This window comes from Trachemys scripta, chromosome 5, assembly GCF_013100865.1.
Source record: "Trachemys scripta elegans isolate TJP31775 chromosome 5, CAS_Tse_1.0, whole genome shotgun sequence".
Lineage (NCBI taxonomy): Eukaryota > Metazoa > Chordata > Testudines > Emydidae > Trachemys > Trachemys scripta.
The window spans coordinates 9,184,795-9,212,212 of NC_048302.1; the positions used below are offsets into that span (position 1 = coordinate 9,184,795).

A 27,418-nucleotide genomic window follows, 5' to 3' on the forward strand; every position below is an offset into this window, starting at 1 on the left:
CTTGGCCAGCCATACCCACACGACCATTGCCCCAGCCCCCAGGACATTGGATGTACTTCCCCCTTGGGTTAATTCAGAACAAAGCTGGCTCTGGGACTAGCTGGCTGCTACATGAACACTGGGAAGGGAGGTAAAGTGCCTATTTGCCTGACCCCTATTAAACAGCACTGGCGCTGTCCTAGGGCCATAGCCTATGACAGACAGATCCCTTTTTCAGTCATTTATTACTCTGAACATGACAAACATTCCTGTGTTTTCCCCCATCTAGTTCCAGGTGTGTCCATTTCCCTCGGGGCATGGCGTTACCACAGCACATCAGAGCATGCTGGAGCATCCTTCCAAGGCATTACTTGGGTACCCAGCCCAAGTACCCAGGAGCCGGCAGCAGGTAGACCTTGCACCTGGGAAGGAGGATCAGCTGTTTATGTATCTACTGTTCGAGGGTAATGTCATTGCTTCTCTTATTTGCCGGGCCACACACCGCACAGAAGTGCCATTGGGCAGCACACCACCAAAAGCCCCTGCCACTCACCTCCCCAGAGGGGTGAGGTAATGGCTCTCTTCGAATCAGCAGAGGAGATGGGAGTTTGGTAGAAAATTCTGGGCTGAATTTCCAGCAGGATAAAAGGAAATGGAGTTGTTTAACTCCCACTAGGCTTAACAGGCTCCCAATGTCTTCCCCCACCACGCTGAAATAGCCCCGATATGTAACAGAAATGTGTGTGTGTGTGTGGGGGGAATAAAAGGAAGCACCTACCCCTTACTTATGGTTTGCTGCCTCTGAGTCCATGAAGTCACTAGTCAAATAGGAGCGCTGGCGTTGCCTTCCTGGGATAGGTGGTGGGGGTGGGGGAGGCATTGCTACCACAGTGTGTTGGGGCAGAGCCAGGACAGCACATGATAGAAGGGGGGGAAGGGGACATGTGTGTAACTGCTGTCAGTGTCAGGGTGCAGCAGGTGGAGATTGGTGCATCCTGTGGGTTGGATAAAGGTGCCCAGGGGGACCCAAACTGATTAAGAGCTGGTGTTTTCCACAGAGGAAGAAAGGAAAGAATGAAGAGGGGAAGGCAGGGAGGCAGAAGACAGTCTGATTCCCACTCTGTGCCCGGGACTGGCAGCTTGCCCTGCTCCGGGAGCTGTGCTTTACCATGGCTCCCGCCTGCACCTCTGCACACTCACTGCCAGGCGCTCACCACGCTCACTTTACCACCTGTCTGCTGGAACGCACTAACACAGGAAGCTAGAAAGGGTCAGCCGGCTCTGCTTAAGACTGGGCTAGCCCAGCTCTGGGCAACCAGGAGCTAGATCGCATGGCCACAGCAGGGCAGATGTGCCCTCATGGAAGCAGAAGAGAATGCCATTCTCCCCCGCTGTGGTTACCTATAACACATCCTGAAAGCCAGGGACCTTCAACACCACGAATTGGGGCCTCTGGGGCGTGAGCTAAAGAAGAACTTGGTTAGCTGGGAGAGTGCTGGGGGCTCTGAAATAATCTCTGGGTACAGCAGCTACAGAGAATGGTCTCTCGCCCTAGGCTTGTGAGTTGATGCTAGAACTGGGCGAGTAGCTCTGTAGTTCCGGTCACAGCTAGAACCCAGTGGTTCTCACAGTGGGACCTGCTGGCACTTTATTGCCTTTAAACACACTGCAGTGTCACTGCATTGGACAGGCCGTTGTTTCTCTCTTACTCCCAGCCCCTGGAGAGGGGGGTTAAGCTACCTTTGCCCGTCCTGAGCGTGCGTTGCTCTGGGGACTGGAGAGGCCCCTGGGGGGCCTGGCCTGGCTGATTGTGGCAGTCTCCCCAGGCGGTGCTGTGGGGCTGCAGCACTGCCGGGAGGCCACACAGTGCTGCATGCTGTGGCCCTGCTCCCGGCACACCTCTTCTGCCCTCAGCATGCCCACTACACCAGGACTTGTATGGGGTTCCCTGCAGTGGGGGAAGCCTCTTCCCCACCCTCTTCCCCCCAGAAGTGGGGCTGTTTGGGACACTTTATGCCACTCTTGCCCTTTCAACTAGCATACGGGTGGGTGTGAGGCACTCACCCCGAGAGCGTGGCCAGGGCCTGTGGTATAGGAAATAACCCCATCCACGGCTCTAGCATCATGACAATCTCTTGCTTGGTACAATACAAATGTGGGAATTGCTGTCTGGGAGCACGGGCTGCGTTCGGCCCTCAGATGTGTACCGCTCATCTCCTGCCCTCACTAGGGATTGAAATCTGTCACTTCACTTCTATTCCTGTTTGCCTGAACTTTGCCACGGGCCAAGCCACGCTCATTATCTGAGCTACCTTCTCCCATCGGCAGTCAGTGACTCTTCATACACAGGAACATTTTTACCCCACATGTGAATGTAGTGAAAACGGTCCCATTCTTCCTCTATTATCATCTCGCTCTGGAGGGCTCACGGCTGGCTTTTATGGGACTAACCTATACTTTGAAACTCTTCAGCTGTTAGCCACTAGGAAATTGTGTGGCTGCCTGTGTTTTTAAAATCTCTTAACCATTATCCCTGCAAACCTATAAGTCTGCAGTTGTGTTTTCATTATGCTGAATAGAAACTTATCTCTGGTATCTCTTCATATACCAGCTAAAGTTCTGGCCCTTTCCTTTCTAGATAATGATAACTTATATTACTGTAAGTGCCTTTCAGCTCTAAGAATTCCAAGCATTTGCACAAACTGAAATGCAACCGCAGCGGGGCTGGAACATGGAAGATTTTTAACAGCACATGGCAACTCTATACAACAGTTAAAGATAGAAGGAAGCAAAGGATTTCACACCTAAATGACACTCTGCAGAGAATTTTAAGTAGGGGGAATGCCTAATTATACAAATTCAAATGTGCCCAGAGACAACTGATAGTGGGACATAGGCCATGAGATTAAATGAGAAGAAATGACCGTGAGTCTCAGGCTCACGTCTTGTTGGAAAGACAATGCCTCCAGCCACGACATGCCCTCTAGCACCGGGCTGACTCACAACTGACAGAGGCAGCGTCTGCATTCAGTCACCATTCAGTGCCATGACCTGCAGCACGTAGGCATGTGTAGTCAGGCTACTGCTCCGGCAATGACTTGGGCTAGCCACGCTCATCCGGGGAGAGCTCACTCAATTACAGCCCAGAAGAGTTGTGCAGCGACCATGCTGATTTTAACTCTGTACATTCATCTGTGCAAGAGCTAATCCTGCGTCAGTTTGCTCCAGTTCCCAGAACTCTGCAATAATAAAAGCTATGAGCGAAATCATCAGATTAAGAGTGGCTGATAAAGTAGCAATAAAGCTCTCTCAAACACACTGTTTATTACTCAAGTTAGACGTGACTAAGATGCACATTAAACGATTCTGTATCTTGCGTTTGCAAACTTGTTAGAGAAGGGAGGATCACATTGCTATGTACATTTCCTTGTAATTCACCAACCCAGTCAGCTGTCTGCTCTTTTCTGTGTCTCAGACCCATGGCAGGGGCTGCCTGTCAAATGCTATTTGACAAGACACGGATATATCTGCCGTAATATTTATCAGCTTTCTTCCCGTACATACCAGTAGCTGAAAAGCTGGACTTTCGCCCAAATCTGAAGTTGGTTTTTAAAGCAAAGGAGTTTGCCCAACCCTAATTTTAAGTAATGTTGGATTCAGCTCTTCTCCGCAAAAGGTTCGTTTCCATCTCTGTTACATGACTCCGGAGCTTAACTGTTAGCGTTGTCGCCTAGTCAGAGCAGAGGCCTGCAAACCAGGGCTTTGCTATGTGCCGCAGCAATGCTGGGCTGTGAGCCATTGGCCATGTCACTCACTCACTGTGACACGTCTTCCCAGGCTGTAAAAGGGGTAGAATACTAATCGACCTCATCGGGGTTAATTAATTAATGTTTAGAAAGCGCTTTCAGATCCCCAGATAACATACTAGGAAGCTCTCAACTGTTCTCCCAATTAGCTTTAATTAGAAAGTTAAATAAGGTAATTAAAAGCTGGCTGAATATTCCTGAGACAGCTTTACCCACTGGCTAGAGTCCACTGGGGAGTTCTACTTTAGGGCCGGATTCTGATCATTCAGACGCTGCACACTGTGAACTGTTACTTGTAAATAAATGGACGGCGTCTGCTCTCATTGACCTCCGTGGGGGTTTTGCCTCAGGGAAACTGATGGGGTTGGGCCAAAAATCTTTAAAGGTACTGTGGAACTTATCTAGAAAACCCTTGTCTATTTGCAGCCACCTTCATGCATTGCTGAACAAAAACAGACAGGCACTGAGCAAACCCCAGCTTCTCTCGTTGCACAAGCTGAAAGAGAAGAAAACTTCTCACCAGTGGTTTTTGTAAGTCCACTTTCATTGCGGAAACACAATGATGTTATAAAATACGCCAAAGCTCCAGCCAGCGGGTGCCACAGACCAACGTTTGCAGTATGGGTCAGACGTGGCTGGGGGCTGTGGGCAAACATTCTCAGTGTAGGTCGGGCATCGCCTGGTGCTCTGGGCAAACACATTCTGAATGCGGGTCCAGAAGCAGCCAGGTGTCCCAGGCAAATATGTTCTCAGTGTGGGTCAGATGTGACCTGGTGCCCTAGGCAAATGGGTTCTCGGTGGGTCAGAGGTGGCCATTCATGCAGGAAAACGCCTCTCTGGCAAATCTGGAAACCTCTCACCTTCTTGCTAACTCCTTTTCCCCCAAAGTGCGGCTAGCAATATAAGTATTTTGTGCAGAACTCTCTGGAGTCTCAGCTCCTCTCTGGCGTGCTGCCTTTAAAGCCTGATTTGGTCACTAGTGGTGAGCTGTTGGATTACATGAGCCATAGATTGCCATTTGCCCATTTTACCAAACCACCTGCCGTCTTGGGCTGACTGGCAGCCTCCACTAGGAGGTCCCCCACGCTGGAGGTTCAGGGCACAGACGTATTAGTATAGCTGGCCTCAGGGAGTCCCCAGCCGGCACGTGGCAAAAGCCAGTGCTGTTAGCCCTCGTTTTCCTAATTACAAAGTTCATGCACATCTTTTATGTGCATTAAAAATAAGTAATAATCCACTGCCCTGGAAAAGTCATTGGCACAGATTACTAACAGTCCTCTATAAATATGGCCTACGTCTATCTCATAGCAAATAATCTGACCACCAAGTGGCACACTAACAATTTTCAGTTTGTTTGCCCACCACTAGATCCCAACACCGCTAGCACAGAATAGGGACCACTATGAGTTACAGAAGCACAAAAAATCATCTGCAACGACCAGCCTCTGTGCGGCTTCAGTCTCATAACTTACGTGGCCTGGTTTCATTTGCAGTTTTGTACATGCAGTCACCTGTGGGGCTGAGCCCTTGAATGCGTATAAGGCCAGCAGGGACCATTGTGATCATCTGGTCAAAGCACAAACCCTATGACCCCACCCGGGATTCCTGCATCCAGCCCAGTTAGCGTATGGTTAAACTGGAGTGGCTCTGTTAGAAAGATATACCCAATGAATGGAGAATCCACCACATGCCAGTGGTTAATCTTCCTGCATTCACCAAACGATGCAGACTCCCATTTCTACCTGAACCACCCAATGCTCCCTCTCATAACAAGCCTGGACTCACACTGGGGTTGGAAAACACTACGTGCCACCTCCGTGTGGCTCCCTGCCCCAGCCAGGCTCAGAGAAGGGAAGTGTGACTTCCCCAGCCACATGACTTTTATACCCCCCGCGTAGCCATTTGGTGCCATCCTGCCACATGTACTCCCAATGAGCAGTGCCTTACTCTGCCGGCATGTCCACAGGAATCAGTGGGGGCCGTGCCCGGAGACAGGATTGCTCCGTGGGAGTACGGGTGGCAGAACTGGGTAACTAGAGATGTGCAGCTGAGATTTCGCTCCAAGGTTTCAGGGAAGCTCTGATCTGGGTTCTGGTTCAAGCCCAGGGGGACTATGTGGCCCAGTTGCAAGGCCTGTGTCTGCATCCCTGCTGGTTTGCTCTGGTTTTGGTGAGCCCCAGCAAGGCGCCGCTGGCCAGCTAGACCGTCTGGTGGCCAGCTGAGCACATACATCACATACATCCAAGGGACACTCCCCACCAACCAAATCACGTCATCACCATGGCCCTTCCCCTGCACTAGTCCTTGGCTCAGTCCTCCCCCGGTTGAATCAGACTCACGCTTCTCACCCCATGCCATGCTGCACAGTGGGGACAAGAGAAGCCGGGGGACAGGAAAGGTTGTTGCTTGGGCAAGGAGGTTGACAAGGAGGCATGGCCTGCCTGCCTTCTCTCTGCCCCCCGACCTGGCATGGACAGCCTTCCTTGGGCCCATTTCTCCTAGCAACGGGGCTGCCTGTGAATGAGCCCCTCCCACTGGCGCTATCCGGGCATTGCTTTCAGGAACGCCCTCGAGCGGACTGAGATGTTCGAGAGGCTCCGGCCGCGCCGCGCCGTTTGGGGGCAGCCAGGCGTGCACAGCCTGCTGGCAGGCCAAGTCCACAGTGAGTGCTCGTCATCCATATTTAATTATTGCTTTTGCTCGTTAATTTTTAACTACAGTACTCCTGCTATCAAGGGCCATTAGGGGTCCCAACTTCAGGGTTCAACAAGCAGAAAAGTGCTTGTGACAGAGCGTACATTACTTGGTGTTTCTGCCTTCCACTTTGCTGGGCTGCGTGAGCCAGCAGACTGCCCCACCGCTGGTTGTGAATAAAACATGGCCCTCCGTTTGGAGTTCATTTTCCTTTTCATCCCTGTCACAGTCACTTTGCCTCACGCTGAAGTTCGTGAGCTCACTTGAGTTCCTGCGTTTCCACGAACTAGCTGAATTTCTGTAGGGAACGCCCCTGCATTACCAGCTGGAAGTGCTGGTTCAACGGGTCTCTCTAGCAGGAGGCCTGGCGCTGGCAAGCCAGCTGCTTGGACATACGTTGCCAAGGGGGAGGAAATCCAGTGTCAAATGGTTCCACCCCTCCAGGGCCAGGGCCTGCTAAATTACTGAGTCAGCAAGTGACTGGGTCTGTCCTATGCCCCTGGATCCTGGCCTGTTGGTCCAGTCCAGGCCCCTCTCTTGAGAATCTAGAGGCTAAGTTTAAGCCAGCCTTTCCAAAAGCGAACACTGGGAGCTGCTGGGTGTTGGGATCTTTTGAAAAACTGGCCCATAATCAACTCATGTATTTAGAGCCTCCCTCCCCAGCTGCCACACGTTAAGCACTGACCCCAGCCCTTCTTGGGAGGGGAAACAAGGAAAGGCCTTGGGTTTTATACCGAGCCTTGCACTGCTGCCCTACATGATAGCCTGGCATGGCTATTTGTCCATCAGTCCCGCCCTTTAACGCACAGCAAGGGAAAAGAACCTTTACAGACCAGAACAGAAACGCATGATCCTATTGGTCCCTTCAGGCCCTAAAATCTCTGAATCTAGCAGTGAGTTTTGTTCTCACTGTCTGGTGGCTTTTCATCCTGGACTGACACGAAACCCCACACTCAACACTTTCAGTCGTAGACAGATCCGCAGCAGCAGCGTGACTGGGAATTCTCCCACGTTTACCCTTGATCTAGGTCACCCTTTCTACATTTTCAGCCTCCCTCGCTAGTTGGTAACCCTTGGGCTCAGCTCCCGTGGAAATGCATTCAGCATAAATATTGGAAGGAGGACAATTACCCACAGACGGGGGAGCAGCTACAGCCAGGGATGGATTTACTAGGCATTGCAGAAAGTAGTTCGAGAAGCGCTCTTCCCTCACATGCGTGGCTGACAGGGTACAGGGAACGGTCCTTTCCCGGAAGGGGCTGTGATATCACAGTTGAGTGTGACCGCTCTAAAGACGAGAGGCTGGTTCTAAAATGGCCTCTCTCATTGTGCTCGTGCACTTTCCAAAGGTGGCCTAATCTATGTCTAACTCCGGTGTCACCTGCTGATGGAGACGGAGGAACAAAAGAATCTGCAGTGACCAGAAATCTCAAAACTGAACTCACCACGGGCCCAAACTGAGCGGCAGCAAAGTGAACCCTGGCCTAGCTCAGAGGATCAACTTGCAGGTTGGCTTGGTAGTAGGGCACCTCAGTGGCCACAGCTTGCAGGCATGTAACACCCAGCCCTTTGGTTTAGGTAGCAGCACCAGGAAATGCCTACACATCTCTGACGGTCATCTTGGGAGGTGCTGTTCATGGGATCATATGGATGAACAGCTCTTCTTTGGCTGCCTCGTGCTGCCTCAAGTGCTCTGCTCTCTGTGTTGTGTTGGGACATAGGGTGGAGGAGAAGGGAGTCACAAACAGCAGTAAGACTTGCCTCTCTCCTGTTGCTTATCTCAGTGTGAACGCTCCTGGGCTGCTGTCCATTCTGCCCCTTAGGAACCTACACTGCTCCATAACATGTTGGAAAAGGGTTTCTGCCTGTCCTTCTATGGAATTCACATTGCTTGACTCTCTCTTGGGCTGTAGATTGCTCAAAGTGTAACGTCATGGAAATCACTAGCATCTCCTCCAGCTTAGCTACTCAGATACGCCATGCATGACTACATGCATTTGTATGCAAGATCAGAAGAGCATCAACATATGGCAGGGGGGAGGGATAGCTCAGTGGTTTGAGCATTGGCCTGCTAAACCTAGGGTTGTGGGCTCAATCCTTGAGGGGGCCATTTAGGGATCTGGGGCAAAAATCTGTCTGGGTCCTGCTTTGAGCAGGGGGTTGGACTAGATAACCTCCTGAGGTCCTTTCCAACCCTGATAATCTATGATTCTATGTGGATTGTTAATGCAGGAAAAGTCCCTCCAGAAGCCAGGCTACTGAGACATGTGCAGTTGCTATCAAGGAGTGATAAAAGACATCTCTGATGGAAGGAGCTCCCCAACTTTGGTAACATCATGCTGCACACTTGGCCCCTCAGGGGCGTGGAAACTCGATGTGCTTGGTGGTGGTTGCCACTTACATGTAGCTGTCGTCACATGTGGCCAGCTCACAGCAGGGAATCACTTGGCCCCTGGCCCGCAGGAGTCAGCGTCGGAAGGTTTCAAGGACTAAGACTGCAGTCACTAAGGTTTCTGGTAAGTAATTTTTCAGGGCATGATCAAAAGTGAGTTCTTCTGTTCTCTCTTCCATCCTATCATTTAAGAAGCTGGAACCCAACTTATTCAACCCATAGTGCCTGGGAGCCTTATTCAACCCTTGCCTGCACCGTGCCTGGAGTCTCGCCTTTCATTCGGCTGGGATCACCGGAACTCAGAATGTTTCTGGGACTGTTGCAAATCCTCGTCTCCTTGCTCACATTGCCCTTCTTAGAGCAGAGCTGGGTAGCAGCTGCAAAAATGTACCCCAAGCAGACCTTGGGCACCCCAGACCTAAGCTGGGGGAGAATGACCTATCCCCCCACACTTTTGTCCACAGCCTAGCAGACCTGCCAGGGATGGGACAGGCAAAGGGCCTGAACTCCTCTCAGCAGCGGCGGTGGCTACTGACCTGGAACCACCGGTGGGCGAGGTGGAGGGAGCACTATTAATCAGGCATCGTTCACCAGCCAACACCATGCCAGTAACCAATTGCAGCTACAGCACATGGGTCTGTCCACGCAGTGACAGCTGTCCCTGTAGCTCAGGAGTAGATCACCTGCCTTGGAGTCGGGAGCCCTGACATCTAGGCTACAGCACCAACTCCTGACCTCACAGATGGCCAACTCCAAACGCACCCAGCCACGCAAACACACACCACACCGATTGCCTTCCAGAGAATTAGCCGCAAGAGCCAGTTTGGGCTGCACAGTACGTATATCCAGAGGTACATATGTCCAGGGTTCTTCAATACCCGGTAGAGTCTAGAACTGCCTCCTGTGGTCTTTGTGTGAGGGAAAGTGAAAGGATTAAGGAAGAGAGAGGTGTCTGGGATACATCAGGCAGTGTGTGCTATCACCTCGGGAAGCCTGTCCCCACTCGTCCCCTGAGGATGTGTCAGCTTGATTGGGGTGAGATCATTAATCGTCTGGAGGAGTGTCTGTTAGCCGGACAGGGGTTAGTTGGACAGGGTGCGCTGGGGGACCAGCTTCGAAAGGACTGGTGGTAGAGTGAGTGAAGTTGTGGCTGGTTGGTATAAATTACCTGGGCATGCAGTGAAGCGGGATAGGTGAAAGCAGGAGGAGGTAGAGCAGGTGCTAACTCCGCTGGGTACAGAGGGTACGGCGCCCACACTTCAGGGCTACTGGGATAAAGTGCAGGCACTGTGAGCTCATCTGCAAGAAAAGAATAAGGAGAGTTCATGGTTACAAAACAGCAATGTTCAAAACAACCGAACAAGAGAGCTCGCTTCACATCAATCAACTCCTCCGGCAACTGTTACCTAAGCTCAGAGGGAAAAGCCAAAAGACCCGGGGGAAAAACACTGCTCTGGAGGAGGGTCTCGGAGCCCCAGGGATCAGAGCAGGACTGTGTGCTAACGTGACAGGGCAGCGGTGGGAGAGTAGGTGACTGGGATGACGGTATGACAGCTGGCAGAAGAAACTCCCCCTCGGATGGACTTGTACTGCGCAGGGACCAGGGTTCCCGCAACGGGACCGTTTACCTGCCAGAACCCTGAGCCCTTTCACAACTGACGGGAGGTGTTTCGCTGTCAGTGTCGCTCCGATGGGGAGCATTTCCCCTGGGTGGAGACTGTTACCCATAGTTACAGGCTGAGCCATCAACCTGGTTTGTAGGGCCAGGCAGGACCGTGCACCGTTTGGTGATGCAAGGCAGCAAGCAGTAAGAGAGAGACACAAACTGAGTGCTGACTCTGCCCGGGGCGTGTGTGACAAAGGCACTACAGTGATTGCAATGCACCGTAGGCCAGGTCATTCCTGTGCCGGGGCAGGGAGAGAGGGCCTGGGTCGTGGCCCCCTGCTCAGAGTCTGGGGCCACTGCACCCTCTGCCACAGGCTGGGACACCACTTTGGCTTGCCCTAGGGTGCATCCACACTGGCCTTGCCCCTTCCTGCCCCAGGACATCCCCCCACTCCACCTTGGGGCTCCTGCGGAGGTGGCACAGAACTGGTTCTGTGCATGGTGCGCAGGCCCCTTGAGCCAACCTGACAGGGGGAAAGGGGTGACAGAGCAATGATGGGTCTAGAAGAACTCAAACCATTACAAACACGGGCATTTGCAGAGGGGCCAAGCATGAGTTCTGCTGGCTAGTGGGAAAGGGAAGCTGATGGTGTCGTCGCTTTGGGAGTTAGGACCATCAGCCTGGCTGTGGACACTGAGTGCCCAAACTATGTCCTGATTGTCTGGTCAGAGCCATTTACCAGCTGCCAAAGGTGCACAGCTGGGGCCCGACCACCAAGAGAAATCCTCTGCCCATTATGCCATATGGGAAACAAGGAGAGGCACAGAAGAAGGCAGATGGGGAACAAGGAGGAGGATGGCTGGGGGCAAATGGCAGCTAGTGGCCATCTGGCCATCTCCCTGTCTCTTTCTAGTATCCTCAATCAATGAGGTCTCTACAGGCAACACTCTCAGTGGGAAGTGTCTATGGGGCACATGGTAGTGCAGCCAGGGAACAAAGGGCAGCAGAGCAGACCCAGATGGTTGGTAGTGCCGCCGTGGCAGAGTTACCAAGGGATCTCACTAAACTGGGTGACTGGGCAACAGAATGGCAGATGAAATTCAGTGCTGATAAAGGCAAAGTAATGTGCATTGGAAAAAAGAATCCCACTGAACATGCAAAATGATGGGGTCTAAATTAGCTGTTACTGCTCAAGAAAGAGATCTTGGCGTCATTGTGGATAGTTCTCTGAAAACATCTCTTCCATGTGCAGTGATAGTCAAATGTTAGGAGCCATTAGCAAAGGGATACATAATAAAACAGAAAATATAATAATGCGGCTGTATAAACCCATGGTATGCCCACACCTCAAATGCTATGTACAGTCCTGGTCACCCTGTCTCAAAAAAGATGTATTAGAATAGGAACAGCTACAGAGAAGGGCAACAAAAATGATTAAGGCTACGGAACAGCTTCCACATGAGAGATTAAAAAGCCTGGGACTCTTTAGTTTAGAAAAGGGGCAACTAAGGGGTGATAGGCTAGAGGGTTATAAAATCAGGACTGGTGTGAAGAAAGTGATAAGGAAGTGTTATTTACTCCTGCTCAGAACAGAAAAACCAGGAGTCACCCGCTGAACTTAACAGGCAGCAGGTTTAAAACAAACATAAGGAATGCACAGTCACACAATGCACAGTCAACCTGTGGAACTCATTGCCAGGAGATGTTGTAAAGGCCAAAACTATAACAGGGTTCAGAAAAGAACTAGATAAGTAGATCCATTAATGGCTATTAGCCAGGATGGGAAGAGACGCAACCCCATTCTCTGGATGGCCCTAAACCTCTGACTGCCAGAAGCTGGGGACTAGACGACAGGAGACGGATCACTTGATAAGTGCCTTGGTCAGTTCCATTCCCTCTGGGGCACCTGGCACTGGCCAGTCAGAAGACAGGATACTGGGCTAGATGGACCATTGGTCTGACCCAGTATGGCCGTTCTTATGTTCCCGTGAGAACCCCACGGGTCTGGGTAAGGCATTTCAGTGTTTGTGGTCCCAGATTGGATTGCATTTATTTGTAAAAACACATTCATTTTTTTTCTGTATTTTTCCTTGTGGTTCTTCAGGTGACCTCACTGTGCATTTCTTAACAAGTTCGAATTTCTTTTAAGTGTACTCTTAACTGTGAATTTTCTGGGTTTAACACACTTGGTTTGGGGGTATTTATAGAATCTCTGTAATTTTTTTACCCTTAAATTACTGATCCATAATCTCAACATACCTCCATTTTAAGGTTTGTTGTTGTTGTTTTTAATTTCCTTAGTTTGGTAAAAATTATTTAAAATGTCATATGTGAATACTTACATGAGAGACCCAAAGAGCATGCTGACATGTGATATTTCTAATTATCTGAAGCTTTAACCTGTCTGGTCATTCAGTGACAGACCTGAGGGTGGCTATATTACAACAGAAAAACTTCAAAAACAGACTCCAACGAGAGACTGCTGAGCTGGAATTGATATGCAAACTAGACACAATCAACTCAGGATTGAATAAGGACTGGGAATGGCTGAGCCATTACAAACATTGAGTCTATCTCCCCTTGTAAGTACTCTCACACTTCTTATCAACCTGTCTGTACTGGGCTAGCTTGATTATCACTTCAAAAGTTTTTTTTTTTCTCTTACTTAATTGGCCTCTCGGAGTTGGTAAGACAACTCCCACCTGTTCATGCTCTCTGTATGTGTGTATATATATCTCCTCAATATATGTTCCATTCTATATGCATCCGAAGAAGTGGGCTGTAGCCCACGAAAGCTTATGCTCTAATAAATTTGTTAGTCTCTAAGGTGCCACAAGTACTCCTGTTCTTTTTGTGGATACAGACTAACACGGCTGCTACTCTGAAACCTGAAGCTACATAGACGCCCTTAAACCATAGTTTAAATGTTAACTTCTAAGGACAGCTTCACTAGTACACCAGACCAGCACAAAGAAGCTGGAATGCACCAATCACTTAGGCTGAGTTTATAGCTGCTTTGCATCACTGAAGCAGACATGGCACACTGGTGAAGCCAGCCCTGATTTGCCACTGACCTATTGTTTCGAGGGCTGTGTTAGTGAGACGGCACCATGGGAAGGGGGGCAGGGGCAATCCAGTGCCTGCGTCCAATTGTCTGTGCTTTACAGGCTCCCGCTTTGCTTGTGTCTCAGCGCACAGGGGAGCCGAGGCAGCAGTGCTATGAGAAACCTTTCAGGCGCTGACATCTGGGCCAGCAGGTAGCCACAGAAAAGCAGTTGGGCCAAATAATCTACCAGTGAAGATTCTGGATGTACGTCCAGTCTCCATCCTATCCCTGAGTCATTACAGACAAGCCAATGCTGAATGCAGATTAGCTGCAGAGGAAGAATGGTGACTGGTTGAATCACCTGTGATGTCAAAATGGCCTCACATAAAAGTTACCTCAGCTATAGGGCCTGTCTGTAGCCTGTATAATGATAGCAACTAGAGACAACTACCACTGATGACTTAGCTCCATTTCTTCCAATATAGCCTATGTGCAAGATCATCATTAACTTTGCCTATAGAGAGAGTTTGAAGAGTATATGTGCTAGTCTGTTGTTAGGATCACTGGGGACAAAGAAAAGTCTGACAGATGCTACATTTCTTTAAGGGCCCCGTTTTTAATTAATTTTAACTCACACTTGATCCTCCTTAGCTGCGTGAGTGTCGCCAGTCCTAGACCCTCCCGGACATGGGGGCCTTGACTTTCCCCGGCCACAGGGACCTTGCCAGACTAAGAACCTCCCCAGCCACGGGGGTCTTACCAACCCTAGGCCTTCCCCAGTCACAGGGGCCTTGCCAGCCTCAGACCTTCCCCAGACACGTGAGCCTTGCCAGCCCTAAACCCTCCCCAGCCATGGGGGCCTTGCCGCCCCCCCCGACCTTCCCCAGCCATGTGGGTCTCCCCAGCCCAAGACTCTCCCCCCAGCCGCACGAACCTTGCCAGCCCTAGCCCCTCCTCAGTTGCAAGGGCCTCGCCAGCCCTAGGGAGGTGATAGCTTAGGGTTTTTCTCAGCACTCAGTGTATTTCAGCAGAGATGTGGCATGGGGAGAGCCTGGGTCCCAAGCCCTCATTGTCCAGTGTGTGCTGGCCTGGCCTGGCAGCTTCCATCACATTTTATGCTCTGCGGGAAGCAGGATCTCTCCAAGGAGTCACAGGAACTGGCCTTCCTCTCGGTCCCAGTCCCAGACCATTTCCAACAGAGGCTCTCTTTGGAGAGAAGTCCTAGGGAACTGCGGGCATGCGGTATTCAGACACAGCAGGTCCTGTCAGGGATGGGAGGGCCAGATCCTCCGCTGGTGTACATCGGACAGATCATTTGACATCAGTGGAGCTATGCTGATTTACGCCCGCTGAGGACCATGCCAGGAAGGCTCAGTACAAGCCCCTTTAAGGCTGTTCTGCCCTATTGCATATCTGACAAGAACACCAGCCTTGCAAAACTGCTGCAATTGCTAGATAATTCCCTTGTTTTAGAACCTGCCTGTTCTAATTTACTGTTTTCCTAGGGTTAGTTGTGAGCCTTCAGTTTACTGATCTGTGTAGACTCCACAGGAACGACACAGCTGTGAATGATTTAACAGCATCATAAATTATTTGTGGGGTAACAACCATGGAAGAAGGTGCTTACCCAAAAAGATAAATAACAGTAGGGAAGCTGATACCCGGTTTAAGCTTCTGATTAAATTGTGGGATTTATTACTCCCAGGGCTTGCATTACTTACCCATACTGAACTTTATTGGAGGTTTATTTACAGCGAATGCTTCGGACCAGATTCATTCATGAGGGTTTTTTTCCATAAAAAGAAGCATATTCAATTTTTCTGCCAGCGGCAGCTGATCAGAAATAGCAAGGGAGCGTGGTCCCACTCAGACTACGGTGCTGTTCACTTACTAGTAAATGCTCCCTGATCAGAAACCACAATATTCTTTCAACATAAAAAAAAAAAAGCTTGAAAAAGTGACTTCACTGTTAGCTGCTTTTCTGAGGTACCAGTGCAGTGTAACCGGCAGGAACGGATGCGCTGCTGTCCCAGGAGTAACATGGGATGCTGCCCATACTTTGCCTGTTTCCTGGATGGACAAGCACTTTCCTCTCCAGAACTTTTCATGGACACTAAGGGCATAGGTTCAAGTGCTTAGCACCCACACTGGGACCAGGTTTTCCAAAGAGCTCAGTACCCAGAAGTTCCACTGTGATAGATACGGACAAATTCTCAGCAGACCTCTGCGTGTTGGGAGCCAAGCTCTTCAGCCAATCTGGCCCTGACTGTGCGTGCTGAATATTTCTGAAAATCTGGTCCTAAGTGCAAATAATGACTTGACTGTCTCATTGTTTGCGTGTGCTCCTCCGTCTGCCTGTATCCACCTGCTGTCTCTGGTCTTATACTTTGATTGTAAGCTCCTTGGGGCACAGTCTGCCTTTCTGTTTTGTGTTTGGGGGAGACGGATAGCTCAGTGGGTTGAGCATTGGCCTGCTAAACCCAGGGTTGTGAGTTCAATCCTTGAGGGGGCCATTTAGGGATCAGGGGGCAGAAATTGGGGCTTGGTCCTGCTTTGAGCAGGGGGTTGGACTAGATGATCTCCTAAGGTCCCTTCCAACCCTGATAGTCTATGATTCTATGTATAGCCTGGTCTGCACCTGAAGCTTCTAGGCATGACCACTAAATAAGAAGTGAGATGACTGTAGCATAGTGTCTACCTACAAGGAGGCAGAGTGGACATTCTGCAGGCAGCCTTAATGCCGGCATTTCCAGATTCTCACGTGTTTCTTTTGCTAGCCTTGTGTAGGCTGCTCTACCGAACGTTTTATACACGCACACATGTATACGCACACGTAGACTGAATTACATCCAACGATACTGCTGGAGAGGGTTCCGAGACAGAGGGAGATGAACATCTCGCGTACATGGGCTGAGTCAGAAACAACACCTCTGAACCAGCAAAGGCAGAAAGCGATGAGAAATTCCAGGCTCATTTTTTTTAAATTAAAAAAAAAAACATCAAAAAGGACAAACAACCAAGTGTCTGAGTTCAGAGAGATGCCCAGACTCTTTGCAGCGAGCTGCCCGCTTCCCTGCATTTACCACCAGCACAGCCGCAATGGGATGATGTTACAAACCCATCGCTTTTGGAAGCTCTCCCCTTCAGCCAATAGGTGACGATACTCCCCTTGGTAGCACCTTCCCCTCGCACACCCAAAGCAGCCCCCGCACTCAGCTCTCAGAAGAGAACGTGCACAGCTTTGTTGGCATGTTACCCGTGGCCCCCGTCCTTGGATATCAGCCTGGCAGTGAGGTCAGTGCAGCCCTCCCTCCGAGGTGCTTGCTGCAGGCAAAGCTGCAGGTGCACCGTGTGGCTGGTAACGGCTTTGGTTGGGCTTCACTTCTGGGTGAACCAAACATCCCTTTGAAAGACAAATCCTGAAGGGTCGTTGTAAGACTGATTGGCTTGACAATGGCCTTTTAGCAACCAACAAGGTTTGAAAACGCTGGATAGAGAGACCTCCTTTGTTCAAAGCCTTCTAGCTTTCCCCACGCTGCCCCCCTGCTCTCCAACTCACCCCTTCCACCAGTTTGTGCTATCTGAACCATGGTGCGAACAAACAGCTGTTCCATCCTCATTCCTCCACTAGAAATCATTGATACCCCGTGACCTTCATCATCACAATTGCCAAGCCTTGCACAGCTCCCTGTCTGACACTGTATGCAAATTAGTTGATGAGTTAATTTGCAAATACTTTGCATATTACACTAAACTTCAGCTTAACATTGTTTTGAAGAGATGTGGATTTACTGTTGGTGAATGATGTTGCTTTGCCAGTTCGGGTCACTGCAGTTCTCTGTTCAACTAGAGGGCTGTTCCCCCACATGCTGCTCTGCCAACCTGCCCAACTCTGATCTGTTGGGGTCATCCTCCATGGCCCAGGCAGTTCTTGGCCTCTCTCATGAGCCTTCCTATGCTGAGCGCTGAGTTTGTGATGTGAGAGCTGGAATTGGGGCCCACCAAACTCAGCTCATCTAGGGACCACCAGCCACCCATCAGACAGGCATGACTTTTAATTACTGCTGAGCTGGGCTGGTTTCAGACTGGTGAGCCACAGGTGGAAGGGTGTGTTATTTGAGTAATTCAGTACGAAGGGTGGGCCGGAAATAAGGTAAGGGACCACTGGCTGGTGCAGATAAAAAGTGAACGAGGCAGGGGAAAAACAGTGTGTGCTAATGTAATTACAGACAGTATCATAATGCATAAGTACCCGGGAGCCGGGCTGAGGTTGCCTGGGCTGCCTTGATTCTGGCTTTTCCTAGCTCTGGGGTGTCAACTTTGCAACCTTACTGGATGCAACATATAGACACTGAACAAGCAGACATCTCCTGCTGCTTGGGTTCCATCATACCACATGGTAACTGCTATGAAGATGACATTGACAAGTGGATAGCTACTGCCGGCAAAATGTTTGCATGCCTCAATAAAAACGGTTTGAACCATACATCAGAGTACATGACAGCTAACCCCAGATTATACACAATGCTCATTGTACCCCCATTACCTTACAGTTGTGAAACATTGATACTGACAAAGCATGTGGAGCAAAAGCTGCAGACATTTGAACAGCACCATGTCCTAATGTTGACAAGTCTAGATAGACTAAGAAAGGACAACAGCCCTAGAAGACTGAAAGTGCCGTGTGTGACTACAGTCACCAAAAGATACCAACTGCATTTGTTTGCCCATGTTGCTAGAATGACCCTCTAGCATCTGCCTAAATTACTGTCTATGGAAGAATGAATGGAGAGTGAGGCTGTAGGGTATCCACAGAGACAGTGGATAACAGTATATAAAACCATCCAGGCAAGTCCCCAAAAGGTGGTTCACAACAGACGTGGATGGAATCTGCTCATAACCTCAACCCGACCCATACCTGGCCTGGAGGCTGTTATCTTCTACGTGTGGACTGCCCCTGGAGAAAGGCACAATGTGATCTAAGAGTCAGAGAAATCCCTCTTCCCGAGAGACGGGAGCTACATTGGTGGGCGAAGCTCTTCCATTGACATAGCACTGTCTACGTGGGGGATTAGGTCGGTGTAGTATGTTGCTCAAGGCTGTAGATTTGTCACACCTCTGAGTGACGTAGTTATATCAGTATAAAAGTCTGTACTGTAGATCTATCCTTAGTTAATTCAATGTCAAAAAACGATATTAATGCCGAGTTCAGGTTGCTTGGTGGTAGGTCGTTCCCTTGCAGACCGCTGAGGTTATACTTAGTGTTCTGTAAAAATTCCACACCCGGGAGCGACCTAACCCTGAGTGCGGACAGTGCTATGTCGATGGGAGAGCTTCTCCCACCGACACAGCCACTGCCTCTTGGGGAGGTGGATTAACTCCGCTGACAGGAGAGCTCTCTCCTGTCGGCGTAGAGCATCTTCATTAAAGTGCTACAGCAGTGCAGCCTTGCCCTGAGCTGAGCAAAACACAAACTTCTGGACACCAGGAAATGCAGAGTTAAGGTTGCCCATCCAACCTTAACTCTGCCCTCTTTCCGCACTGCCCCACTACGCCCCGTTGACACAAACATCTTTACTCTGCCAGCCCCACAGTTCAATGGCCAGTTAGCAACTCTGGCAGTGCACGTATCACTTTTCCCTCAGCAGTCAATGTACCTGCGCTGTGAGTTCCAAACCTGCACGCTCTATGTCTTTGGAAACACCACATCTGCCCAAAGATCAGGGAGTAGCCACTCTCCCCACCTCCGCCCCAACTTCCCCAGGGGCTAATAAAATACAAAAGGTCCCAAACAACCAATCCAAGGCTTGCCTACCACCCATCTGCATTGCCCACCCCTTTACAGCCACAGCATCTCTCCCTGTCTGCCCCATCCGTATCTGCCCCCCACAAAGTCCTCTGTCTCCAAGAATGTTGGTTGGACAGGCTGCTGACTATTCTACCATGTCCAGGGTCAATACAGTATATTGTTACAGAGACAACTTGTAGCAAGCAAACATGAATTATTACATGTTTATTGCACAGGTGAACAACTGACACCATTTTGACCTATATCACAGCGACAGTTTAAGCTCTAGATCTCAGCAAAAAACCACTTAGAAACTTTTCTGAAAAGCAGCTATGTTTTCAGGGCTTAGCTATCTGGAGCCCTGGCTCAAATGCTATCAAACGTGGCTTGCTAACCCTCCTCTGCACTCCCACGAGGCATAGCAAATTCCAAGACAATCAGTGCAAGCGTGCACATTTTAGAGCATTGTCCTTTAAACAGGAAGGAGGGAAAGGGCTTCTCTCCACACCCATCGCAGCAGCTGAATGAGAACACCCCATGCAGGCGGATACACCCTGAAACATGTGAACTGCTCCATTCATCTCGGGGGGGTTCCCATCCCCCCGCCTGAGTGTCTTAGAGCCTCTGCTATGCATGGGACAGGCCGGTTCCACACCCAAAGGGGCAGGATTTCCCCAGATCCTGGCTCAAATGGAGAGACAGGGAGGGGGTCCAACTCCTGGCATGTGAGAGGGGTCAGACCCTCCCCCCCCCAGGGGCATATTGCAGCTCATACGAGGGGGCATGGACACCCCAAGAAGAGCAAAAGTTCCTCCCCACCCCCAGATCTGGGCATTCACATGGGAGGGGAGATTGAGGGGCTAACAGTTGTTCCTGCCCCTAATCTTCCCCAGACTACTCACCCTCATGTCTCCCTTCCCACTGTCCCGCCCCCTCCACTTCCCCTAACCCCACAGCCTTCCTCACCTGAGCCCCAACACCTCCCTCCCCTTCCACACATCCCCCTCCCCAGCCCCCGCCTCTTGCCGCAGCCCTGAACCCCTCTCCCTCTATTCCCCCCCTCGTCCGCCACCTAATCATGCCTCCCCTCCCAGGAACCATTCACACGTCTAATCTTCCCCCCCAGTTTCTGATTACATTCCCTCAAAACAAAACTGCCACTCGTGACCCAGGTCCACACTACAGACCTATATCGGTAGCACTTATGTAGCTCCGGGAGGATGGATTCTTCACCCCTCTGCTCCGGGAGGATGGATTCTTCACCTCTCTGCGTGACGGAGTTATACTGACCTAACCCCTGTGTAGACAGCGTTATGTGAGCAGGGGAAGCGCTCCTGCCCCTTCCGGGGAGGTGGATTAATCACGCCGATGGGCGAGCGCTCTCCTGTCCGTGTAGAGCAGCTCCATTAAATGCGGTGTTGTAAGTGTAGACCTGCCCTCACAGGGCTGCACACTTAACACGCTGCAGCAGTTCCCCCCGCCCCCCACCCCGGTAGTGCTGCGGGGTACACACTACATACGCTGGCGAGGTGTTCGCCCATCGGCCCAGGTAATCCACTTCTCCACAAGGCGGTAGCTAGGTCAATGGAGCTATTCTTCCGGCCACCCAGTGCTGGCTACACGGGGACGTTTCATACACCTGACCAACGCGGTTAAACTGACCTAATTTTCCAGTGTAGACCAGGACACAAATTGTAGCAATCTCCAGCCACTTAATCCCAAACTCCTTTAGTCTAAGGTGGAGGCTTATGATTAACGTGTCCTTAGTTATGTTAACTGAAGGGTGAGTTCGCCGCCACCAAGGGGGAGTTCACAGTCATCAAACACAATATGGGCTGTGATTTATCCAGTCATTAGCACTGCCCAGTTTAACAGTGCCAGGCGGCAGAAGGAAACCTTTGGGGGGGCCCTATAACTCAGGAACCCCCTAGGTCAAATGACCCCAAATTTGGATCACTAACACTACAACCTGCCCCCACAAGACATAGTAAATTTCAAAGCAATACGAGTAACCATTTGGATTTTAGAGCACTTACAAGAGTTGAGTTTTAAAGCCTGTAAAATGGCAGGAATGGAAGACTCTCGCTGTTTTTCTGTATTGGCGCATGTGCAGGGTAAAAATGTCCATTTTCTGACATATTGTTCACCATTTGGGTCCCACAAAAATGTAGTGGATACCAGGCACTATTGTGGGCAAAACTCAACAGATCGAGACCATTTTTACCTGCATCACAGCAATAGTTTGATCGCTAGCTCTGGACAAGAAAAATCCCCACCTAGAAATGGGTTTTAAAAAATGGGTATTATTTCTGGGCTTACGTCTCCGGAACCCCTGGCTCAGATAACTCCAAATTTGGGTCACAAGGCCACCCCCATACCCATCTGAGTCACACCACATTTCAAAGGAATCCAACTAAGCAGGTCGATTTTAGACGGTATGGAAAGACCGAGCTTTAAACGGATGTTTTGATGCACCACTAGAATGTTGTACGGTAGTGTCTCTTTCGCACTGTAGATCTGTAGCGTCCACAGCAGAGATGTTCACACTTGGCAGGGCTGCATCATGTCTATAGCTTTAAGAGCAGCCTGTGTTTTAATTGCCTAGTTTCGGGAACGTGGACGTGTGAGAGCACTTTGGGCTGGTTCCCTTACGCCGGGTAATATGAAAACACACCAGCATTTCTAGCAGACAGTGAATACTGTGATTATTGCAAGTAGCATTATGCCATAATTGCAGCCCTGTGTATCTGGAATCCGAACCTCCATGTACAACTTTCTCCAGTGAACAGTCTTGTTTATGCTTCGGCTCCACGTGACCGGCGCTGAGCTACGATGCCTGTGCACTTGGCCTGTGGTTACCCTTCTGTCCACATGCACTGTGATAATCAAAGAGTGCCTGACGGCAACCTTCAGCCACTCCTCTAATGAGTAAAAAGCATGTGTGTGCGGGGGTGGATGGACGGGGCCAGGGCCTGACTGGTAGTTGGAAAAGAGACATGGGTGAGGTCACACTAAAGCAGGATCCAGGAAGCAGCAGCGGTGTGGAGGAAGCAGGTGGGCCAGTGAGCAGAAAGTCAGCAGCCAGCTGCCACCGGGAAGCGAGAGCATACAGGGGAGGGGGCACCTCTGGGGGACGTGGATCAGGATCCGCCCTTTGGGAAACACTGCGCTACAGAACAAATGTTCCCGGGATCCTTGAGAGCTGCAATGTGTGAGCTGCTCTTTGGGCTTGGCAGGAAAGCGACGTCGTTTCAATCAGAGTGACCGCCACCTTCTCTCTTCACCTCTCCACTTCTGCTGCCCTTTCCCTCCTAGGCGCAGCTGCTCACCTGCATAAATATCTCACTCTGCTAAAAAGGAAGCAGCTGACAATTTATGTCTCGCCCCAAGGTGACTAGGTCCTCGGCAGACAGAGTGTAGCTGGTTCGTGGCTGGAGGAACAGCCCCCCTCAGTTGGTGTACCGGAGAGTGCCTGCTTTAATGCATGTTTTAGCTCCTCCACGCTCCCCACCGGCAGGGTGACCTGATTTCATTTCCCCTGCCATTTACAAGGCTGGTGTGTGCACTCACAGCCATTGTACTGGCATTTCTAAAATGTCTCTTGCATTTTTCATGCACACCCCACTTACAAGAACGCTCCAGTTCTGTGAACAACTCCCCAGAGTAGCAGCCTCGGACTGGAGTTTTCAGGAGGCGTGTTTTTCATGTATTTAATTAAGGCTGGATTGTCCCACGCCTGGCCACGCTGCAGCTCAGGAGAGCAGAGTCTGCTGTGGGCTCCATAACCCCACTGCCTGTGAGCAAGTGGGCAGGGAAATGCACGAGTGGGCGGATGCATAGCTCTGCATCCCCCCTCACCACTGCTAGCCGGCAGAGCTTGCTGGGTGTGCCGGGGAAATAGAGTATACCCATGAAAGAATGAGGAATCTTTCTCCCTGCCCTCTGACCAGAGGGGCTCAGGGATAGAATTGTTCTATGACCCAGCTGCAGCTTGGAGCCCCCCCAGGGCAGCACAGCTGCACTGAAAGCTCAGTCCAGCCCTTTAAGAACATAGGCTCATAAAGAAGTGATGAAAATTGATGCTGTCCAAGAGTTTAGGAGCCGCTTCTGAGTGCCCGCAAACATCTTCCTCCTCGCACCATGCCAGGGAGGAAGATCACGGAAAAAGTGTCTCACCGGCATGACCCTAGTGAGCTCTGGGCACCGGCCCTTTGTTAGAATGTGGTTGCAGGGCTGTCGTTATTGTTGAGAGTTTCCAAGGCACGCAGGGCAGCTAGGTGCCCGGCCGCCTTTGGATGTCACTGGGTGTTGGGTCCCATTGGTGCCTTTGATTAGCACAAGGCCTGGGAGAGAACGTGAGGAGAAGTGCTGACTGGGCCATCGAGCTGCCGCTGGTGGTGGCGTAAAGGGCAGAGTCCACCTTGGGAGCAGGTTGGGTAGAACAGGGGCCAGCTGCGGAGGGCTTTGTCAGGCAGGGCAGGAAGTGGGGTTTGAGGTGGTGGAGGAGGGGAGCCAATGGAAGGACTCAAAGGGTATGATGTAGTTAGAAGGCAGGTTAGGTGAGGGTGAGTGAGACGCCAGAGAGGAGTTCGGCAGCGAGATTATCAGAGCTTGGACCAGAGTGTTGGCCAGGAGCGCAGGGGGGAAGTTCTAATCTCAGAGGGGCTGTGCCTGGAGAAGCAGCAGGACCTAGCATAGCCAGGCTGTGCTGGTCAAAGGAGAGGGCTGAGTCAGAGATAACGCTATGGTTGTGGGTTATCTCTGGGTGCAGTTGATGCTACTGACATCAGGATCAGACAGGAGGTGTGATGGGAGGCTTCAAGGGAAGGATCCGGAGCTTGGTTTGGCCATGTTAAGTTTCGGTGATGACTGGACATCCAAGAGGAGATGTCAGAGAGTCAGAGAGAGAGGCCCAAGGTTTGGCTGGGAAGGAGGGCCCCACACAGAGAGGTAGATCCGTGAGCTGTCGGCATAGAGCTGATTGTGAGAGCCATGGTTGAGGCTGAGAACCCACAGAAAGGCATAGAGAGAAGAGGTGAGGGCTGAGGATGGGGGTCAGAGGGACCCCTGACAAGAGAGGAGAGGAGGGAGAGGAGGAGGGCCCATTAAACCACCCCTGAATGAGCAACATGAGAGGCAGGAAGAGAACCAGAAAATTGCTTATTTCCCTAAAACTATTGTATAACTGGAGGGTTTTACTGTATTTGAGCGGGCTATTAGAGATGGTGGTAGTGGGGGGGTATCGGACCTGCCAGGTCTCATACCCACCAATTTTCTGTTACTTCACTTTGTCACAGAACACACAACATCATTCGCAGACAATATTAATAGGTGCACTGACAATGTTATATTCCTACATATACAGCAATCACTACAAGATTCATACCAGGCTGCCAAAGAGCAAGGCCAAGTAGAGCATACAACAACAACATACACTACTCTGGCTCACTACTAAAATGGTCTTTCAAACCCTCCCTGAGCTGCATAGCTCCACACGGAGCTCTTCTAATAGCTTTTGTATCTGCCTGTGCAAATTCAGCAGACAGCTGCTCCACCTCCTTCCTCTACCCTTTGTTTCACAGATAGTATGCAGGACACAGCAGGCAGCTATAACCACTGGCTTATTTTTCTCACTGAGATCCAATCTTGTAAGTAAACAGCACCAGCGACCCTTCAAATGACCAAATGCACATTCAATGTCATTCTACACCTGCTGAGTCTATAGTTGAAGCTCTCCTTGGTGCTGTCAAGATGGGTGATGTATGGCTTCATGATCCAAGGGAGTAAGGGGTAGGCTGGGTCTCCCAGGATCAGTATTGGCATTTCAACATTCCCAATGGTAATCTGCCAGTCAGGAAAGAAAGTCCCTGCTTGCAGCTTTCTGAACAGTTCTGTGTTCTTAAAGATATGAATGTCATGCACCTTCCCTGACCAGCCCACATTGATGTTGGTAAAGTGTCTCCAGTGATCCACCAGCGCTTGCATTACCATAGAAGAGTAGCCATTTCTGTTGATATACTGTGTGGGAAGGTTGTCTGGTGCAAAAATAGGGATGTGTGTGCCATCCTTTGCCTCGCTGCAGTTTGGGAATCCCATTGTTGCAAAACCACCCACTGTGTCCTGCACACTGCCAAAAGTCACACTCCTGAGTAGCAGGAGACAATTAACGGCCCTGCACACTTGCATGAGAATGGCCCCGGCAGTGGATTTCTTGACTCCAAATTGATTCCCAACTGACTGGTAGCAATCTGGCTTTGCAAGTTTCTCAACTGTCAGTGTGGCTCTCATTCTGGGTCCCTGCACCGAAGGGCTTGGGGTGAGTTCGGCACACAGATCCAGGAATGTGGTCTTGCACATCCAAAAGTTCTGCTCATCATCCCAAACCTGCATGACAATGTGATCCCACCAGTCAGTGCTTGTTTCTCAGGCCCAGAACCCACGCTCCACCATCTCCAGCTGCTCTGTGAACTCCACCAACAACCTTGAATTGTTTTTCTCTCTATGTCCCACTACAGGGTAGCCTCCAAGGAATCGTAATGTTCCCTCTTGCAGCTCTGCAAATACTGCAGGATCACATGCTTGCAACACTCATGACAATAGTGCAGAGCTGGGGCAGTCTCCATGCTTCTGTCAGAGATGGTGGACAGCAAGGAGAGCCACGCAGGTTTGTGCAGATTTTGAAAGAAGGCATGAAATATTATGGGATGCAGAGACAAATTATGGGATGGAGAACACTGCATTATGGGAAGTCATCCCTGGACAACTTGTTTCGGCCCCATCAGGCATTGCAAAAACTTCCCAAAACACCCTGCAGTGGATGGTGGCAAGTTGCGCAGTGGGATTCCTACCCATGGTGCGGCGCACTGCACTCCAAGTGAGGATGCGCACGGCTGATACGAGGAACAAAGTGTGCCCATGCACAAGTGATGGAATAACTGCGGCGGCTCTAGTCCAACGTCGGCATAATTTTGTAGTGTAGGCATGGCCAGAAGGCGAACATTGTTTTGCATAAGTAGTTAACACCATAGGCGCCAACTCCGTGGGAGCACCCACAGGGAAAAAATGGTGGGCACCCACTGGCTGCCCCCATCAGCTCCCCCCCAGTGCTTCCCGCCTGCTGGCAGGCCCCGCAGATCAGCGCCTCCCCTTCCCTCCCCGCGCTGCTTAGCTTTTTCGCGGCATTCACGAGGCTCTGAGGGGAGGTGGGAGGAGCGATGACAGAACTGGGTGGGAAGAGGTGGGGTGGGGGGAGCAGGGGCAGGAAGAGGTGGGGCCGGGGCTGGAAGAGGCAGAGTGGGGGCAGGGCCTGGGGCAGAGCTGGGGGTCAGGCACCCCCCAGCACTTTGGAAAGTTGGCGTCTGTGGTTAACGCACATTTCAAGGGACCATTCAAGGTGAAGTGGGCCGCTAACTCCCCTCCAGTCATAGGGAGGAAAGGAAGGTAGGAGGTGGAGGAAGCAGCTGGAGAGAAGGTTGTTAGTGGGTTGTTGTAATAAGCCATAATTTCAGTATCTCTAGTCAGTCCATGATTTTTAGTGTCTAGTAACGTTATGACTAGGAGTGTGATTTGTTATCGATGTTGTTATATCAGTGAAACCCCTTGTGCGCTATCCTGGTACATCTCATTCCCTTCCCAAACTGGAATAAGCTGTACTGGTGTCAGTGCCTTTAACCCAGGAGACGTGCACCCATGCTAGGGATATTTGGTCACTTCAACTATACCCCTACCGTTAATGCTGCAAAACTTTCTAGGGTAGACAAGCTCTAAGAAACTTCTCCCCCACCTGAGTTCCAGACTGACAGCCTGAGGCTAGGTAGCCTTCGCCACTCCCTGCAGTTCAGCCAATTCCCTCCTCCTGCTCCTCTTCCTCACTCCAGGCTGGGGTTGGGGGAAAACAAACTTTCTCCTCAGTTGACAGTTTGTGTTTCAGTAGGGTTACCATACATCCGGATTTTCCCGGACATGTCCGGCTTTTGGGGGCTCAAATCCCCGTCTGGGGGGAAATCCCCAAAAGCCGGACATGTCTGGGAAAATCGGGAGGGACGGAGGGCTCGGTGGTGCTTGGCCGGGGCCTCTGGGGCTGGGGTCGGCGGTGCGGGGCCGGGC

General features: G+C 50.8%; 1 protein-coding gene across 1 annotated transcript in view; it reads right to left on the bottom strand.

Annotated features, from left to right (window-relative positions):
- The window catches only part of RBPMS (RNA binding protein, mRNA processing factor), a gene marked incomplete in the record, with an annotated part of 118,950 nt that overhangs the window by 22,743 nt on the left and 68,789 nt on the right, over nt 1-27,418 (bottom strand). Inside the window, 1 exon segment of the mRNA XM_034771226.1 lies at nt 10,040-10,170. Within this exon segment, the coding sequence (XP_034627117.1) occupies nt 10,040-10,170 (131 nt within the window).